Source organism: Nycticebus coucang, chromosome 10, assembly GCF_027406575.1.
Source record: "Nycticebus coucang isolate mNycCou1 chromosome 10, mNycCou1.pri, whole genome shotgun sequence".
NCBI lineage: Eukaryota > Metazoa > Chordata > Mammalia > Primates > Lorisidae > Nycticebus > Nycticebus coucang.
In genome coordinates this window covers 11,391,179-11,409,905 of record NC_069789.1, presented here as the reverse complement: position 1 = coordinate 11,409,905, position 18,727 = coordinate 11,391,179, and the positions used below count along the sequence as shown (strand labels likewise).

At 40.1% G+C, this 18,727-nt stretch overlaps 1 protein-coding gene across 5 annotated transcripts in view; it reads right to left on the bottom strand.

Annotated features, from left to right (window-relative positions):
- AKT3 (AKT serine/threonine kinase 3) overlaps window positions 1-18,727 on the bottom strand; it is a 404,883-nt gene that overhangs the window by 134,603 nt on the left and 251,553 nt on the right. For all 5 annotated transcript variants that reach the window (XR_008382960.1, XM_053604360.1, XM_053604362.1 and 2 more), the window contains exon 9: window positions 304-426. Coding sequence is in view for 4 of the 5 variants with exons in the window: in XM_053604360.1 (XP_053460335.1) it covers window positions 304-426 (123 nt within the window). In the remaining variant the exon portion in view is untranslated. The remainder of the gene's footprint in view (window positions 1-303; window positions 427-18,727) is intronic.

The window sequence follows — 18,727 nt, the reverse complement described above, 5'->3', positions numbered from 1 at the left end:
TCTTCAGGTGTTTAATATTTTTCTAATTGTAACATTTGTAGAAAAATGAAACTTACTGGTAGATCACCTTTGATCAGAGTAGTCAAGTAGAAATTATTATACACATCAAAAACTCAGACATAAAGCAACTACATACATATTAGTGAATGAAATTTCCTTTCAAATGCAGTGAACTATATTATTAAACAGAGTGCTTTTTTCAAAAAAACTAAATCTGCTTCTTTTAAACTGTGTAACTTTGTAATTTGTGTTTGTCTCTATAGTTTCTGCAAAAACAATTTTTGATTACTTTTTTTTTTTTACCTTGAGATCACGGTACACAATCTTTCCAGAATGTAGATAGTCCAAGGCAGAGACAATTTCTGCACCATAGAAACGTGTGCGGTCCTCAGAGAACACCCGCTCTCTCGACAAATGGAAAAACAGCTGCAGGGTAAACAGCAGGGACAGGATTGTAATAATTACTGATTTAGTGGGGGAAATTAACACAAACATAAAACACCTCTCATCACCATATTGTGATGATAGATAGTGTACTCTCAGTGGACACTGAGCACTCTTAGACAGCAGCTGGCTTATCTTTTCCAGGTTTCCAAGGGGAAACTGCGAGCTGTTAAATCAGCGTTTTAATCAATATACCAATCTTGTTTAAGGCATTCTGCTTGCTACCCATTTAACCTTCAGCTACCAGAGGAGAGAAGTATATACATCATCAGATCGCAGTTCCCCTTCACTATGCGGCTGGTTTGGTCTTTCAAGGATTGGGTACTGAGATGTTACTAAAAAAACTGAATACAAGCGTGGATGTAATATTTTACTTAACTACTTTTAAAACAGAGGATTGCCGATTTGCTGACAATGATTTATTTAAACTTACTATATTCTATAACTTTTGATCTATCATTAATATCTCTAGAAATATCTTCCAAGTTCAAATCAACATTTTCTATGGTGAGAAACTTTAAGGCTTTAAAATTTTAATTTATTTTAGTAATGTCCAAAATGAACTGAGAAGCCTCCTTATTCCTGTTGTAGTCCTCATTCTACTTTCAATATAATAATAAACTAACAATACTTTCCCCCATAAAATCACTTCAAACTATAGTCCTTTCCATTTTCTAGTTAAGCACTTAAAAGCTATACCATAATATTTCAATAGTCAACAAATATTTACTGGGGTTTCCTGGGATAAAGCAACCAGATCTCCAAAAGGCCAGCTCTTCATTTAAGAACTACAAATCTTATTTCTCAGTGAAACAACAGACATGAAGAAGAAACAGATTTTAGGCACTATGGATTGACCGTTGACCTCTGTTGTTGAAGTCCGTCAAGAACAACGGAAGATTATTTACGGCGCTGAGAACACTGCCAGGTGTCTCGGTAGATAGGTAATATTTGTCTGTGATGAAAGAAATGAACCAAGCAGTCAACATGCCCTTAACTGCAACATCAGAAATTATTCCTTGACATGAATCACTGACTCTTGATTTGTATGTGCAGTATAAATCTTGGTTAAGCATAATTCTACAAAATTGGTGAGAATTATGCTTAACCAAGATTTATACTGCACATACAAATCATACTCTCGGGTAACAAAATAAGTTCCCTATGGATTCGTTCTTCCCTTTTCCACTCCCAATTAACAGTGCATTATTGTTTTAAGATAAATGTTACGCCTCACTCACTGGCACAGGGAAAGGGAGAAAAGAAAAATCTAACTATTAAAAAAAAAAGAAAAAGAAAAAGAAAAATCTAACTATTGTCAAACCCAAAGACTGGCACAGCACTAATAATATTAAAACTAAAATATGTGGCAGTCTCTGAACTTTAATGTTCCCTAACATACTGTCATATTTTATCCTATCTAAGATGTTACTAACTGGGACTGCATCATTTTATCTAACACCAAGCGAGAAGAAAAAGTTGTTAATTCAAACTATGACACACCATCTACTATAGAAAGTATTCTGATTATTGAAATGTTAAATATGTTTTACAAACGATCAAATAGAGTATGTCAAAAAATCTAATGAATTTATATCATTACTCATGGATATTCTTAGAAAATTCATTCATTTTATATAGGCAGAAATACATTAATGCATCACCACCCTAACAAGGACAGGGAGTAGAAAGATGCATGGATCATCAGTAAAACCATTCTAAAAAACTTCCAGGCCAAAATAATTTCTGGTATGCAGAATATCACTAACTTTGAGGAAGGAATCCTGTGATCTCTATATAGAATTGTGATGGTCTTGTATGCAATGAATATACTGATTAGGCTTCTAAGTTTCTTTAAAAGACTGTCAAGCCTGCAACTCACTCATCTACTTTACAAGAGATATGGATCCTCCCTAAATCAATATAATATATGCAGGATTCTAGATCTTTATTTAGACCTTGTATCTTCAACTTGTCTGCCAGCCAATTTCTATAAAAGTATGAGCTAAAAATTGTATTTAAGGAGAAGAATTCTATTTATTTCTCAATCTGCTGCTATCTGATGTGTACCCTTACTACTTTATGGAACTTATTCTTGTTAAGTTAACCAACAACCTCTTAATTGCCAAATCCAGTATCTATTTAAACTCTGTACCCCTTCTTCCTGTTCTGGAGTTCACGCCATCACCTACTGCCCTCTCTCAACATGTTCCCTGGCTTTGATGCTACAACTCTCTCCTCATTGTTTTCCTAATTCTCTGGATAGTCCTTTTTAGTTCCCTATTGGCTCTGAACCAACTTTCTAATTCATTATTCATTTGGTGAGCAATTATTTTGAAGTCAGTGTACTGGGCACTGGAGAAGAGAAAGAGGACACACAACAATGATTAAGACGTCTTCTCTTGTGTCTACAGCACTGATCATGGTGACTTCTCCTGAGTGTACGCTGATCCCCAAACTCATCAAGTTGTACCTACTGATGCATTTTGTACATCAATCATATCTCAATAAAGTAGTTTAAAAAAAGAATCTCTGTCCCTAAGCAATTCTAACCCAATGAAGAGAACACGTACACTAATAAAATAACAAGCGGGCTGTGATAAACGTTATAGTTCAGTAATATGCTGAAAGTAAAGAGTGATTAACCTGCACTGGGATGATCTAGGGAGACTTCACAGACAAAATAATATTTCACTTTAGTTTAAGGATGGGATTTTTCACAAATAAAAATGTACCCTTATAAGTACAAAAGATTCCCACTTCAATTTATCTCCCTCTGTATTTCTAACCCAGCCCAGCAGAATGTCCACACACTGTAGGTAATTAATTAGCATCTGTAGACAGTGTTATTAATAATGAAAAAGGCCAGCTGAAAAATAATACACATTCAGAGCAATGAAACAATTCAAGCATTAAAAAAAAAGAAAAAAAAGCAAAGATGAGGTCATATTCTTTAGGACCTAGGACCTTGAATGCCATGATGTGGATTTTATTCTATAGATAAGGAGTAAGAAAGAGATTTAGGTTGAAAAATTAACATCATTTTAAAAAGACAACTGTAGCAGCAACTAAAGACTCAATTAAAAAGATCTGAAGACTACAGTCAGGTAAATTGTTCACAAAATGCAACAAAAAATGTTACTGATCACCTACTTAGTACTAGCTGTTGTGAAAAGTTGCCGATCACCTACTTAGTACTAGCTGTTGTGAAAAGTTACTGACCACCTACTTAGTACTAGCTGTTGTGAAAAGTTACTGACCACCTACTTAGTACTAGCTGTTGTGAAAAGTTGCTGATCACCTACTTAGTACTAGCTGTTGTGAAAAGTTACTGACCACCTACTTAGTACTAGCTGTTGTGAAAAGTTGATCACCTACTTAGTACTAGCTGTTGTGAAAAGTTACTGACCACCTACTTAGTACTAGCTGTTGTGAAAAGTTACTGACCACCTACTTAGTACTAGCTGTTGTGAAAAGTTACTGACCACCTACTTAGTACTAGCTGTTGTGAAAAGTTGCTGATCACCTACTTAGTACTAGCTGTTGTGAAAAGTTGCCGATCACCTACTTAGTACTAGCTGTTGTGAAAATTTTCTGACCACCTACTTAGTACTAGCTGTTGTGAAAAGTTGCTGATCACCTGCTTAGTACTAGCTGTTGTGAAAAGTTGCTGATCACCTACTTAGTACTAGCTGTTGTGAAAAGTTGCTGATCACCTGCTTAGTACTAGCTGTTGTGAAAAGTTACCGACCACCTACTTAGTACTAGCTGTTGTGAAAAGTTGCCGATCACCTACTTAGTACTAGCTGTTGTGAAAAGTTACCGACCACCTACTTAGTACTAGCTGTTGTGAAAAGTTACCGATCACCTACTTAGTACTAGCTGTTGTGAAATGTTACCGACCACCTACTTAGTACTAGCTGTTGTGAAATGTTGCCGACCACCTACTTAGTACTAGCTGTTGTGAAATGTTGCCGACCACCTACTTAGTACTAGCTGTTGTGAAAAGTTGCTGACCACCTACTTAGTACTAGCTGTTGTGAAAAGTTACCGATCACCTACTTAGTACTAGCTGTTGTGAAAAGTTACCGACCACCTACTTAGTACTAGCTGTTGTGAAAAGTTACTGATCACCTACTTAGTACTAGCTGTTGTGAAAAGTTGCAGACACAAAGAGTAGAAATAGTACCAATCCCTAGTGACATCAACACCCAGATCCGAAAGCCAGGTACATACATTATTCTACCAAAAATATGGGGATTATTATGAATCAGAGAAGACATTTAAAGAATAAGTATATTTGCTAATATCAGAAGTTGTATTTGAGCTAGATGAGAGCTTCTGAGGGACATTAGCTATAGTGGTAATAATAGACATTTCAAGAGAATCAATATTCTAGAGCAGAGCTTCTCAACCTGTGGGTCACGACCCACAGGAACTGTATTAAAGGGCCACGGCATTAGGAAGGTTGAGAACCTCTGGTCTAGAAGGAAACAGCTTGTACCACTTGGGCCAAGGGTGAGACTGACAATGTTGAGGTTTCCCCATGGCTGGCTGAGTAGATGCTGCTGGAGAGGAGAAGCACAGGGACGGGACAAAGAAGCAATGGGGTTGACTGTGGCAAACTGATACCTAAACAAGCATTTGAGAATACAGCTTTGCAATTGGGGGTCTCAATGTTACAGTGACAGATACGGAAGGCATGCCCAGAGAGGATATCGTTAAGACCTAGAAAGCAAAGGGTAACCCAAGAATTCGGTAAAAACTGCAGGAGTTAAATGCAGAATCTTAGGGTTGTACGAGCCATAGGGCAAGAAAAGGAAGCAGAAGCGGATACTGAGACAGAGTACCAAGTACAAAAGGAAGCAGAAGCGGATACTGAGACAGAGTACCAAGTACAAAGGGAAGCAGAAGCGGATACTGAGACAGAGTACCAAGTACAAAAGGAAGCAGAAGCGGATACTGAGACAGAGTACCAAGTACAAAAGGAAGCAGAAGCGGATACTGAGACAGAGTACCAAGTACAAAAGGAAGCAGAAGCGGATACTGAGACAGAGTACCAAGTACAAAGGGAAGCAGAAGCGGATACTGAGACAGAGTACCAAGTACAAAAGGAAGCAGAAGCGGATACTGAGACAGAGTACCAAGTACAAAAGGAGGCAGAAGCGGATACTGAGACAGAGTACCAAGTACAAAGGGAAGCAGAAGCGGATACTGAGACAGAGTACCAAGTACAAAGGGAAGCAGAAGCGGATACTGAGACAGAGTACCAAGTACAAAAGGAAGCAGAAGCGGATACTGAGACAGAGTACCAAGTACAAAAGGAAGCAGAAGCGGATACTGAGACAGAGTACCAAGTACAAAAGGAAGCAGAAGCGGATACTGAGACAGAGTACCAAGTACAAAGGGAAGCAGAAGCGGATACTGAGACAGAGTACCAAGTACAAAAGGAAGCAGAAGCGGATACTGAGACAGAGTACCAAGTACAAAAGGAAGCAGAAGCGGATACTGAGACAGAGTACCAAGTACAAAAGGAAGCAGAAGCGGATACTGAGACAGAGTACCAAGTACAAAAGGAAGCAGAAGCGGATACTGAGACAGAGTACCAAGTACAAAAGGAGGCAGAAGCGGATACTGAGACAGAGTACCAAGTACAAAAGGAAGCAGAAGCGGATACTGAGACAGAGTACCAAGTACAAAAGGAAGCAGAAGCGGATACTGAGACAGAGTACCAAGTACAAAAGGAAGCAGAAGCGGATACTGAGACAGAGTACCAAGTACAAAAGGAAGCAGAAGCGGATACTGAGACAGAGTACCAAGTACAAAGGGAAGCAGAAGCGGATACTGAGACAGAGTACCAAGTACAAAGGGAAGCAGAAGCGGATACTGAGACAGAGTACCAAGTACAAAGGGAAGCAGAAGCGGATACTGAGACAGAGTACCAAGTACAAAGGGAGGCAGAAGCGGATACTGAGACAGAGTACCAAGTACAAAGGGAAGCAGAAGCGGATACTGAGACAGAGTACCAAGTACAAAAGGAAGCAGAAGCGGATACTGAGACAGAGTACCAAGTACAAAAGGAAGCAGAAGCGGATACTGAGACAGAGTACCAAGTACAAAAGGAAGCAGAAGCGGATACTGAGACAGAGTACCAAGTACAAAGGGAAGCAGAAGCGGATACTGAGACAGAGTACCAAGTACAAAGGGAGGCAGAAGCGGATACTGAGACAGAGTACCAAGTACAAAAGGAAGCAGAAGCGGATACTGAGACAGAGTACCAAGTACAAAAGGAGGCAGAAGCGGATACTGAGACAGAGTACCAAGTACAAAAGGAAGCAGAAGCGGATACTGAGACAGAGTACCAAGTACAAAAGGAAGCAGAAGCGGATACTGAGACAGAGTACCAAGTACAAAGGGAAGCAGAAGCGGATACTGAGACAGAGTACCAAGTACAAAGGGAGGCAGAAGCGGATACTGAGACAGAGTACCAAGTACAAAAGGAGGCAGAAGCGGATACTGAGACAGAGTACCAAGTACAAAGGGAAGCAGAAGCGGATACTGAGACAGAGTACCAAGTACAAAAGGAGGCAGAAGCGGATACTGAGACAGAGTACCAAGTACAAAAGGAAGCAGAAGCGGATACTGAGACAGAGTACCAAGTACAAAAGGAAGCAGAAGCGGATACTGAGACAGAGTACCAAGTACAAAAGGAAGCAGAAGCGGATACTGAGACAGAGTACCAAGTACAAAAGGAGGCAGAAGCGGATACTGAGACAGAGTACCAAGTACAAAAGGAAGCAGAAGCGGATACTGAGACAGAGTACCAAGTACAAAAGGAGGCAGAAGCGGATACTGAGACAGAGTACCAAGTACAAAAGGAGGCAGAAGCGGATACTGAGACAGAGTACCAAGTACAAAAGGAGGCAGAAGCGGATACTGAGACAGAGTACCAAGTACAAAAGGAGGCAGAAGCGGATACTGAGACAGAGTACCAAGTACAAAAGGAGGCAGAAGCGGATACTGAGACAGAGTACCAAGTACAAAAGGAGGCAGAAGCGGATACTGAGACAGAGTACCAAGTACAAAAGGAGGCAGAAGCGGATACTGAGACAGAGTACCAAGTACAAAAGGAGGCAGAAGCGGATACTGAGACAGAGTACCAAGTACAAAAGGAAGCAGAAGCGGATACTGAGACAGAGTACCAAGTACAAAAGGAGGCAGAAGCGGATACTGAGACAGAGTACCAAGTACAAAAGGAGGCAGAAGCGGATACTGAGACAGAGTACCAAGTACAAAAGGAGGCAGAAGCGGATACTGAGACAGAGTACCAAGTACAAAAGGAGGCAGAAGCGGATACTGAGACAGAGTACCAAGTACAAAAGGAAGCAGAAGCGGATACTGAGACAGAGTACCAAGTAAAAAAGGAAGCAGAAGCGGATACTGAGACAGAGTACCAAGTACAAAAGGAGGCAGGGGTAGAACATCTTAGGTCAGCCGTTACCTTCCAGAGACACCACATGGTGTTTAGATGGGCTGAGAAAACAGTGTGCAGCACAGGCAGCAATGGTAGGCTACTCCTTCAGAAAAAAATGAGTAAATGACATGAGCCAAAGCCAGGAGATACCAAATCATATTTCTGGTGCAGCATATTAAACAATGCATTCAGGAAAATCACTGCCAAAAGAAATTAAGAGCTATTATATAGGTATAATCCATATGGAAAGGTATACAAATTAAAAGATCAATGAAATGAGGCCAACAGAAACAGATTATTTTAGGTTGTAAGAATTTAATATCACTTGGTGATGACAAGATACAATTAAGTATTCGGAAAAATGAGTACCCAAAAAATGGCAGCACAATATTTGGAGAAGACTAAATTTTAATTTTCCGCTCTCGTGGTAACTAAGTAATTAAATTATTTATTTCATTTATTTTTTGAGACAGAGTCTCACTTTACCACCCTGGGTAGAGTGCCATGACCTTATCCCAGCTCACAATAACCTCAAACTCTTGGGCTCAAGCGTTATTCCTGCCTTAGCCTCTATGTAGTTGGGACTACAGGCACCTGCCACTCAACTAATTTTTCTATTTTTTTGTAGAGATTAGGTTTCACTCTTGTTCAGGCTGGTCTCAAACTCCTTGGTCAAGCAACCTACTGCCTCGATCTCCCAGAGTACTAGGATTATACGTGTGAGCCACTGTGTCTGGCCACAAAGTCATTTTAGCAGTGCTAACTATAAAATATAAAATTGATAAGAAAAACTAGAAAATACAGTTATCTGATCTCAGGAGGAAGAATTTTCTAAGCATGAAAGAAATGGAACAAATAATAAAAATAAAATCTAGTAGAATTTACAACATAAAACAGCAAAAACAGAAATAAAAAGGAATATTCATAACAAATGTGACAAAGCTCATATACTTAATAAAAACCATATGAAAAAAATCAAAACATGGGTGGCGCCTGTGGCTCAGTGAGTAGGGCACCGGCCCCATATACTGAGGGTGGCGGGTTCAAACCCAGCCCCGGCCAAACTTCAACAACAAAAAAAATAGCCAGGTGTTGTGGTAGGCGCCTGTAGTCCCAGCTGCTTGGGAGGCTGAGGCAAGAGAATCGCTTAAGCCCAGGAGCTGGAGGTTGCTGAGAGTCCTGTGACGTCATGGCACTCTACTGACGGCGGTAAAGGGAGACTGTCTCCGCAAAAAAAAAAAATAAATAAAATAAAATAAAAATAAAGGTGGTAATCCACAAACCTTATTTAATGACCCACAGTTTAAAAATCACTGGCTTTTTCAAGCCCAGCCCAGACAAAACCACAAAATAAATAAATAAACAAATAAATAAAATAAAAATCAAAGTCGCTGGCTTGTGGCCAGGTGTGAGGCCTGTAATCCTAATCGTAGCACTTTGGGAGGCCAAGGCAGGAGAATCCTATGATGCCAGGAGTTGAAGACCAGCCTGGGCAAGTTAGCAAGACCCCATCTCTTAAAAAAAAAAAAAAAAAAAAAATGAAAAAATTGGGTACAGAGGTGTGTGCATGTAGTTCCAGCTGCTCTGGAGGCTAAAGCAGGAGAATCACTTGAATACAGGAATTCAAGGGTGCAGTAAGCTATCATCCTGCTACTACCAAAAAAAAAAATCAAAACACTGACACAAATGAAAAAAGGGGAAAAGGACACCGACAACACAAGAGAAATACAAATCATTAAAGTACGTGAGAACAGGGCGGCGCCTGTGGCTCAGTGAGTAGGGCGCCGGCCCCATATGCCGAGGGTGGCAGGTTCAAACCCAGCCCCGGCCAAACTGCAACAAAAAATAGCCGGGCAGGATTTCAGGAGTGGGTGGAGCAAGATGGCAGCCGAGTAACAGCTTCCTTGCATCTGGGCACCGTGAGTCTGGGGATATAGGACTCCAGGCATCTCTGGCTGGTGGGATCTGCCTATCATCACCCCTGAGAGGATACAGGGAGTCAGCGAGAGACTTCTGGACCCCAAGAGGAGGACTAAAACAGTGGAAAACCGGCAAGTGGTCGCGTGTGTTCAATCCACCTAAACCCGCCCGCAACTGTAAGTTCAGTAGCAGCGAGACTGCAAACCAGAAAGGCCTTACCTGTGAACTGTTTTGGTGTCTTTGGACTTGGCACTCAGCTGAACTGCCTTGGGGAGAGCCTGAGCGGGAGTGCGGAGAACTTTGGCCTTTGTCTAGGGCCCCAGTCTGAGCCGCTGAGCCAGACGGAGCTAATAGAGTTTGGCTCTGGGTCACAGGCAGACATTGTGAGCGATCTGCCCTGGCAAGCTCCGCCCTCAGGGTCCCAGAGCTGGAATTGGGTGGGAGCTGGTAACCCAGCGACCAAGTAGCCTAAGGGCGGGGTCTGAGCCGCCTTGCAGCCCTAACCCTGGGGGCAGAGGGAGACCAGTTTTGACACACAGGGTAAGTGGATAGCCACTTCAGCAGTGATTCCAGCAACAAGCACTTCCCTGAGAAAGCTTCTGCTCAGTAAGTGAACAAGTTCAAAGTGCCTTTTAAGTGGGCTGAAGAGAGATTCAGGGTGTCTACCTGCTGGGGTTCGAGAAACTAGCAGCCTCCAGTCGTATCAGAACTGTGATTAACATCTCATACCCCAGAAGACCACGTGTTGCCCAGACAATATTCAATTCCATATACATACTGCTTTGTTTTTGGTTGCGTGTGTGTTTTTTTTTGTTTGTTGGTTTGGTTTTTTTTTTTTTTGGTTTGGTTGTTTTTTTTGTTTATTTTGACGTTCTAGATTGTTGTTTTGTTTTTTAAGTTCAACCTTTTCCACACAGATCCTTTTTCTTTCTCAATTTTTCTAGTTTAATTATAATTTCCCATTGCTGCCTATTTCAATAATCAGAACTTCATTTTTCTTAGTGTTTCTACCACTATTATTTGGTTTTTCCAGCCAATTTTATCCCGTAAGGTTTTCTGTTTGCTTGTTTTGGTTTGATTTATAGCATTTTTGTCTTTCCTCTCTACTTGGTGAGGTGGGGTACTGTGTCTGATCAGGTTAGCAAAGAGCTGCTGACCTCAAGGGAACCACCCCACTTGGCACCCCCAGAAGGTGTTTTTTTTTTTTTTAAGGTTGTATCAAAGTACCCTACTGTACACCTATATTGCTCTGTCTCCCTCTTTCTGTGCCTCTCTTCTTTTTGTCAATATTCCTTTCACCCAACCACTCTCCTTTCTCTATTTTTCTTTTTTTTCATTTTTTTCTTTTTTTCTTATCACTCGGTCCTCATTTCTTTCATCGCTTTCTTGCTCTTAAACCTTCTCACCCTTCTGGTCCTGTAACCCTTAGTTCACAGGCACAAGAACTTAAAGAGCAAGAGGAATTGAAAGGAAAATTAGGGCAAGTAAACAGATAAAAGAAATCACCCATGAGGAAGAATCAGCAGAAAACTCCAGGCAACATGAAGAACCAGTCCAGAACTACCCCGCCAAGGGACCATGAGGTAGCTACTGCAGAGGATTCCACCTATACACAAATGTTAGGAATGACAGAAAGGGAATTTAGAATACACATGTTGAAAACAATGAAGGAAATGATGGAAACAATGAAGGAAACTGCTAATAAAGTGGAAAATAACCAAAAGGAAATTCAAAAACAGAATCAAATAAGAGATGAACGATATGAAGAATATAAAAAGGATATAGCAGAGCTGAAGGAAATGAAACAGTCAATCAGGGAACTTAAAGATGCAATGGAAAGTATCAGCAACAGGTTAGACCATGCAGAAGAAAGAATTTCAGAGGTAGAAGACAAAGTTTTTGAGATAACTCAGATAGTAAAAGAGGCAGAAAAGAAGAGAGAGAAAGCAGAACGTTCACTGTCAGAATTATGGGACTTTATGAAGCGTTCCAACATACGAGTTATAGGAATTCCAGAAGGGGAAGAAGAATGCCCCAGAGGAATGGAAGCCATACTAGAGAATATTATAAAAGAAAATTTCCCAAATATCACCAAAGATTCTGACACACTGCTTTCAGAGGGATATCGGACCCCAGGTCGCCTCAACTCTAACCGAGCTTCTCCAAGACACATTGTGATGAACCTCTCCAAAGTCAAGACAAAAGAAAAGATTCTGCAAGCTGCCAGGAGTAAGCGCCAGTTGACCTACAGGGGAAAATCCATCAGAGTGACCGCAGACTTCTCTAATGAAACTTTCCAAGCAAGAAGACAATGGTCATCTACCTTTAATCTACTTAAACAGAACAATTTTCAGCCCAGAATTCTGTACCCTGCTAAGCTAAGCTTCAAAATTGACGGAGAAATCAAATCATTTACGGATATACAAACATTGAGGAAATTCGCCACAACAAGACCAGCTCTACAGGAAATACTTCAACCTGTTCTGCACACTGACCACCACAATGGATCAGCAGCAAAGTAAGAACTCAGAAATTAAAGGACAGAACCTAACCTCCACACTGATGCAAAAGATAAAACTAAGCAATGGACTCTCACAAAATAAGACGAATAGAATACTACCACACTTGTCAATTATCTCAATAAATGTTAATGGCTTGAATTCCCCACTGAAGAGACATAGATTGGTTGACTGGATTAAAAAACACAAGCCATCCATTTGCTGTCTGCAAGAAACACACCTGGCTTCAAAAGACAAATTAGAGCTCCGAGTCAAGGGTTGGAAGACAATTTTTCAGGCAAATGGAATTCAGAAGAAAAGAGGAGTTGCAATCTTATTTTCAGACACATGTGGATTTAAAGCAACTAAAGTCAAAAAAGACAAAGATGGTCACTTTATATTGGTCAAGGGAAAACTACAACAAGAAGACATTTCAATTCTAAATATTTATGCACCCAATTTAAATGCTCCCAGATTCTTGAAGCAGACCTTACTCAGTCTGAGCAATATGATATCTGATAACACCATCATAACAGGGGACTTTAACACTCCTCTTACAGAGCTGGACAGATCCTCTAAACAGAAATTAAACAAGGATATAAGAGACTTAAATGAGACTCTAGAACAACTGTGCTTGATAGACGCATATAGAACACTCCACTCCAAAGATAAAGAATATACATTCTTCTCATCACCCCATGGAACATTCTGAAAAATTGATCATATCCTGGGACACAAAACAAATATCAACAGAATCAAAAGAATTGAAATTTTACCTTGTATCTTCTCAGACCATAAGGCACTAAAGGTGGAACTCAACTCTAACAAAAATGCTCGACCCCACCCAAAGGCATGGAAACTAAACAATCTTCTGTTGAATAACAGATGGGTGCAGGAAGAAATAAAACAGGAAATCATTAACTTCCTTGAGCATAACAACAATGAAGACACAAGCTACCAAAACCTGTGGGATACTGCAAAAGCAGTTTTGAGAGGAAAATTCATTGCTTTAGATGCCTACATTCGAAAAACAGAAAGAGAGCACATCAACAATCTCACAAGAGATCTTATGAGAAGAACAATCTAAGCCTAAACTCAGTAGAAGAAAAGAAATATCCAAAATCAAATCAGAGATCAATGAAATTGAAAACAAAAGAATCATTCAGAAAATTAATGAATCAAGGAGTTGGTTTTTTGAAAAAATAAATAAAATAGATAAACCATTGGCCAGACTAACAAGGAATAGAAAAGTAAAATCTCTAGTAACCTCAATCAGAAATGATAAAGGGGAAATAACAACTGATCCCACAGAGATACAAGAGATCATCTCTGAATACTACCAGAAACTCTATGCCCAGAAATTTGACAATGTGAAAGAAATGGATCAATATTTGGAATAACACCCTCTCCCTAGACTCAGCCAGGAAGAAATAGAGCTCCTGAACAGACCAATTTCAATCACTGAGATCAAAGAAACAATAAAAAAGCTTCCAACCAAAAAATGCCCTGGTCCAGATGGCTTCACTCCAGAATTCTATCAAACCTTCAAGGAAGAGCTTATTCCTGTACTGCAGAAATTATTCCAGAAAATTGAGGAAGAAGGAATCTTCCCCAACACATTCTATGAAGCAAACATCACCCTGATACCAAAACCAGGAAAAGACCCAAACAAAAAGGAGAATTTCAGACCAATCTCACTCATGAACATAGACGCAAAAATTCTCAACAAAATCCTAGCCAATAGATTACAGCTTATCATCAAAAAAGTCATTCATCAAGATCAAGTAGGCTTCATCCCAGGGATGCAAGGCTGGTTTAACATACGCAAGTCTATAAACGTTATCCACCATATTAACAGAGGCAAAAATAAAGATCACATGATCCTCTTAATAGATGCAGAAAAAGCATTTGATAAAATCCAGCATCCTTTTCTAATTAGAACTCTGAAGAGTATAGGCATAGGTGGCACATTTCTAAAACTGATTGAAGCTATCTATGACAAACCCACAGCCAATATTTTACTGAATGGAGTAAAACTGAAAGCTTTTCCTCTTAGAACTGGAACCAGACAAGGTTGTCCTCTGTCACCTTTACTATTCAACATAGTGCTGGAAGTTCTAGCCAATACAATTAGGCAAGACAAGGAAATAAAGGGAATCCAAATGGGAGCAGAGGAGGTCAAACTCTCCCTCTTTGCTGAAGACATGATCTTATACTTAGAGAACCCCAAAGACTCAACCACAAGACTCCTAGAAGTCATCAAAAAATACAGTAATGTTTCAGGATATAAAATCAATGTCCACAAGTCAGTAGCCTTTGTGTACACCAATAACAGTCAAGATGAGAAGCTAATTAAGGACACAACTCCCTTCACCATAGTCTCAAAGAAAATGAAATACCTAGGAATATACCTAACGAAGGAGGTGAAGGACCTGTATAAAGAAAACTATGAAATCCTCAGAAAGGAAATAGCAGAGGATATTAACAAATGGAAGAACATACCATGCTCATGGATGGGAAGAATCAACATTGTTAAAATGTCCATACTTCCCAAAGCAATCTACCTATTCAATGCCATTCCTATCAAAATACCAACATCATACTTTCAAGATTTGGAAAAAATGATTCTGCGTTTTGTATGGAACTGGAAAAAACCCCGTATAGCTAAGGCAGTTCTCTGTAATAAAAATAAAGCTGGGGGCATCAGCATACCAGATTTTAGTCTGTACTACAAAGCCATAGTGCTCAAGACAGCATGGTACTGGCACAAAAACAGAGACATAGACACTTGGAATCGAATGGAAAACCAAGAAATGAAACTAACATCTTACAACCACCTAATCTTTGATAAACCAAACAAGAACATACCTTGGGGGAAAGACTCCCTATTCAATAAATGGTGTTGGGAGAACTGGATGTCTACATGTAAAAGACTGAAACTGGACCCACACCTTTCCCCACTCACAAAAATTGATTCAAGATGGATAAAGGACTTAAACTTAAGGCATGAAACAATAAAAACCCTCCAAGAAAGCATAGGAAAAACACTGGAAGATATTGGCCTGGGGAAAGACTTCATGAAGAAGACTGCCATGGCAATTGCAACAACAACAAAAATAAACAAATGGGACTTCATTAAACTGAAAAGCTTCTGTACAGCTAAGGAGACAATAACCAAAGCAAAGAGACAACCTACACAATGGGAAAGGATATTTGCATATTTTCAATCAGACAAAAGCTTGATAACTAGGATCTATAGAGAACTCAAATTAATCCACATGAAAAAAGCCAACAATCCCTTATATCAATGGGCAAGAGACATGAATAGAACTTTCTCTAAAGACGACAGACGAATGGCTAACAAACACATGAAAAAATGTTCATCATCTCTATATATTAGAGAAATGCAAATCAAAACAACCCTGAGATATCATCTAACCCCAGTGAGAATGGCCCACATCACAAAATCTCAAAACTGCAGATGCTGGCGTGGATGTGGAGAGAAGGGAACACTTTTACACTGCTGGTGGGACTGCAAACTAGTACAACCTTTCTGGAAGGAAGTATGGAGAATCCTCAAAGCACTCAACCTAGACCTCCCATTTGATCCTGCAATCCCATTACTGGGCATCTACCCAGAAGGAAAGAAATCCTTTTATCATAAGGACACTTGTACTAGACTGTTTACTGCAGCTCAATTTACAGTCGCCAAAATGTGGAAACAGCCTAAATGCCCACCAACCCAGGAATGGATTAACAAGCTGTGGTATATGTATACCATGGAATACTATTCAGCCATTAAAAAAAATGGAGACTTTACATCCTTCGTATTAACCTGGATGGACGTGGAAGATATTATTCTTAGTAAAGCATCACAAGAATGGAGAAGCATGAATCCTATGTACTCAATTTTGATATGAGGACAATTAATGACAATTATGGTTATGGGGGGGGAACAGAAAGAGGGAAGGAGGGAGGTGGGTGGGGCCTTGGTGTGTGTCACACTTTATGGGGGCAAGACATGATTGCAAGAGGGACTTTACCTAACAATTGCAATCAGTGTAACCTGGCTTATTGTACCCTCAATGAATCCCCAACAATAAAAAAAAAAAAAAAAAAAAAAAATAGCCGGGCAGGGCGGCGCCTGTGGCTCAGTCGGTAGGGCGCCGGCCCCATATACCGAGGGTGGCGGGTTCAAACCCGGCCCCGGGCCAAACTGCAAACAAAAAATAGCCGGGCGTTGTGGCGGGCGCCTGTGGTCCCAGCTACTCGGGGGGCTGAGGCAGGAGAATCGCTTGAGTCCAGGAGTTGGAGGTTGCTGTGAGCTGTGTGGGGCCACGGCACTCTACTGAGGGCCATAGAGTGAGACTCTGTCTCTTAATAAAAAAAAAGATAAAAAAGAAAAAATAAAAAATAGCCGGGCGTTGTGGCGGGCGCCTGTAGTCCCAGTTGCTTGGGAGGCTGAGGCAAGAGAATCGCGTAAGCCCAACAGTTAGAGGTTGCTGTGAGCCGTGTGACACCACGGCACTCTACCCGAGGGCGGTACAGTGAGACTCTGTCTCTACAAAAAAAAAAAAGAAAAGAAAAAGTACGTGAGAACATGCACCTTATAATAATGCAGTAGAGGCAAAAAAGGGGTCATTTTTAATCCACTGTCAATGGAAAGTGCGGTGAGATAAGCGTTTTTTATACATTGGTGGCTGGTATATAAACAGAAACTCTTTGCAAAACAATTTAGTAGTAATCCCAAGATAATTTCTAAAGTTCGGTAGTTTCTCCTCTAGAAATTTCCTTTAAAAAAATAAATGTAGAGGGCAGCTTCTACACAATGCTGTTCTTTTCAGAAGTATATGCATTAACAAAAATCTGAAAAGTCTTCCAACCATGCTGAAGAAAAATAAAAGTAGGTTTTTCATCTCACACCATAAGACAGTAAATTGTAGATGCCAATAAAACTTAATCTGTACAAAGAAAAGTATGTAACTGAAACTTGTGTACCCCTAAAACATTTTGAAATAAAGGAAAAAATGAAATTAACTGGAAACAACTAGAAAGTATGAATGAAAAATGAATGGGACTAAACTGACCCAACTGCCATAAACAACTGACAGAAATGTATGTAATACCAGAAAGTGAAAGCTGAGAAAACATACAACAGAACTACCGCTGGACGCTGCCACGGCAGGGCAGCACTATGACCCCTGCGAGAACGGGAGTAAGTGAGGTTAAGTGAAATGATTACCCTCCTTCTGTCGGGGCTTACTTTCTGGAATATAACTCAGGAAGTAAAATCCTAACTCACAGGCTTCACTGTTGGAGCCAGGAGACACCTCGTGGTTTGATAATGGTGAAGTGGACGGCGTTTACAGCACAGAGCTTCAGAGAGGAGGGAGCTCTACAGAACCTGCCCAGATGTGTCTGCTGCTGAATACTATGCAGTGCACGTGTAAGGCCAAAGTGCATGAGGAGCAGCAGAGAAGGAATAGGAAGTGGCATACCTAACAATTCTTAACGCTCACTGAGAGCTAAGAGACGTTCAATTTTGAGCAGTGAGAGGACAATCATTACTGAACACTCAGGCATTCTGCAGATATCGCGAAAGAACCAGTGAAAAAGCTAACCCTGCACCAACAGAGCGAACGAACAAGACTAGAAAGTATCAATCACTTTTGCAGAACAAGGTCTAGCACTCTTTGAAGATAACAAAATCCAGAGAATTAGATTACCCATTGATAATATAATCAATGGAACAGACTCAAAAGCCTAGAAATAAAACCACGTATAAACAGTAAAGAAATTTGACAAGAGCACCAAGAATACACAGCAGAGAAAGGACAGTCTCTTCTATATGTGATGCTGGGAAAACTGGATATCCACCTGCCAAAGAATAAAACTGGAGCCCCGTCTTTCACCACATCCAAAAATCAACTCAAGGGCAGCAGCTGTGGCTCAAAGCAGTAGGGTACCAGCCCCATATGCCAGAGGTGATGGGTTCAAACCCAGCCCCAGCCAAAAACTGGGAAAAAAAAAAAAATTTTTTTTTTCAACTCAAAATGATTAAAAACTTAAATAGCAGACCTGAAACTATAAAACTCCTAGAAGACATACAGAGAAAACCGCTCACATTGGTTCTAGCAATGGTTTTAAGATATAACACCAAAAGTACAAGTAACAAAAGCAAGAATAAATGAGAACTATATTAAACTAAAAAAGGTTCTGTGCAGCAAAGAAAACAATCAATAGAATGAAAAGGGAATAGAGGTATAGGAGAAAATATCTGCAAACCATATATCTGATAAGGGGTTAATATGCAAAATAAACAAGAAACTCTTAAAACTCAATAGCTTAAAAAAAATAAAGATTAGAAAATAGGCAAAGGGGGCCAGGTGCC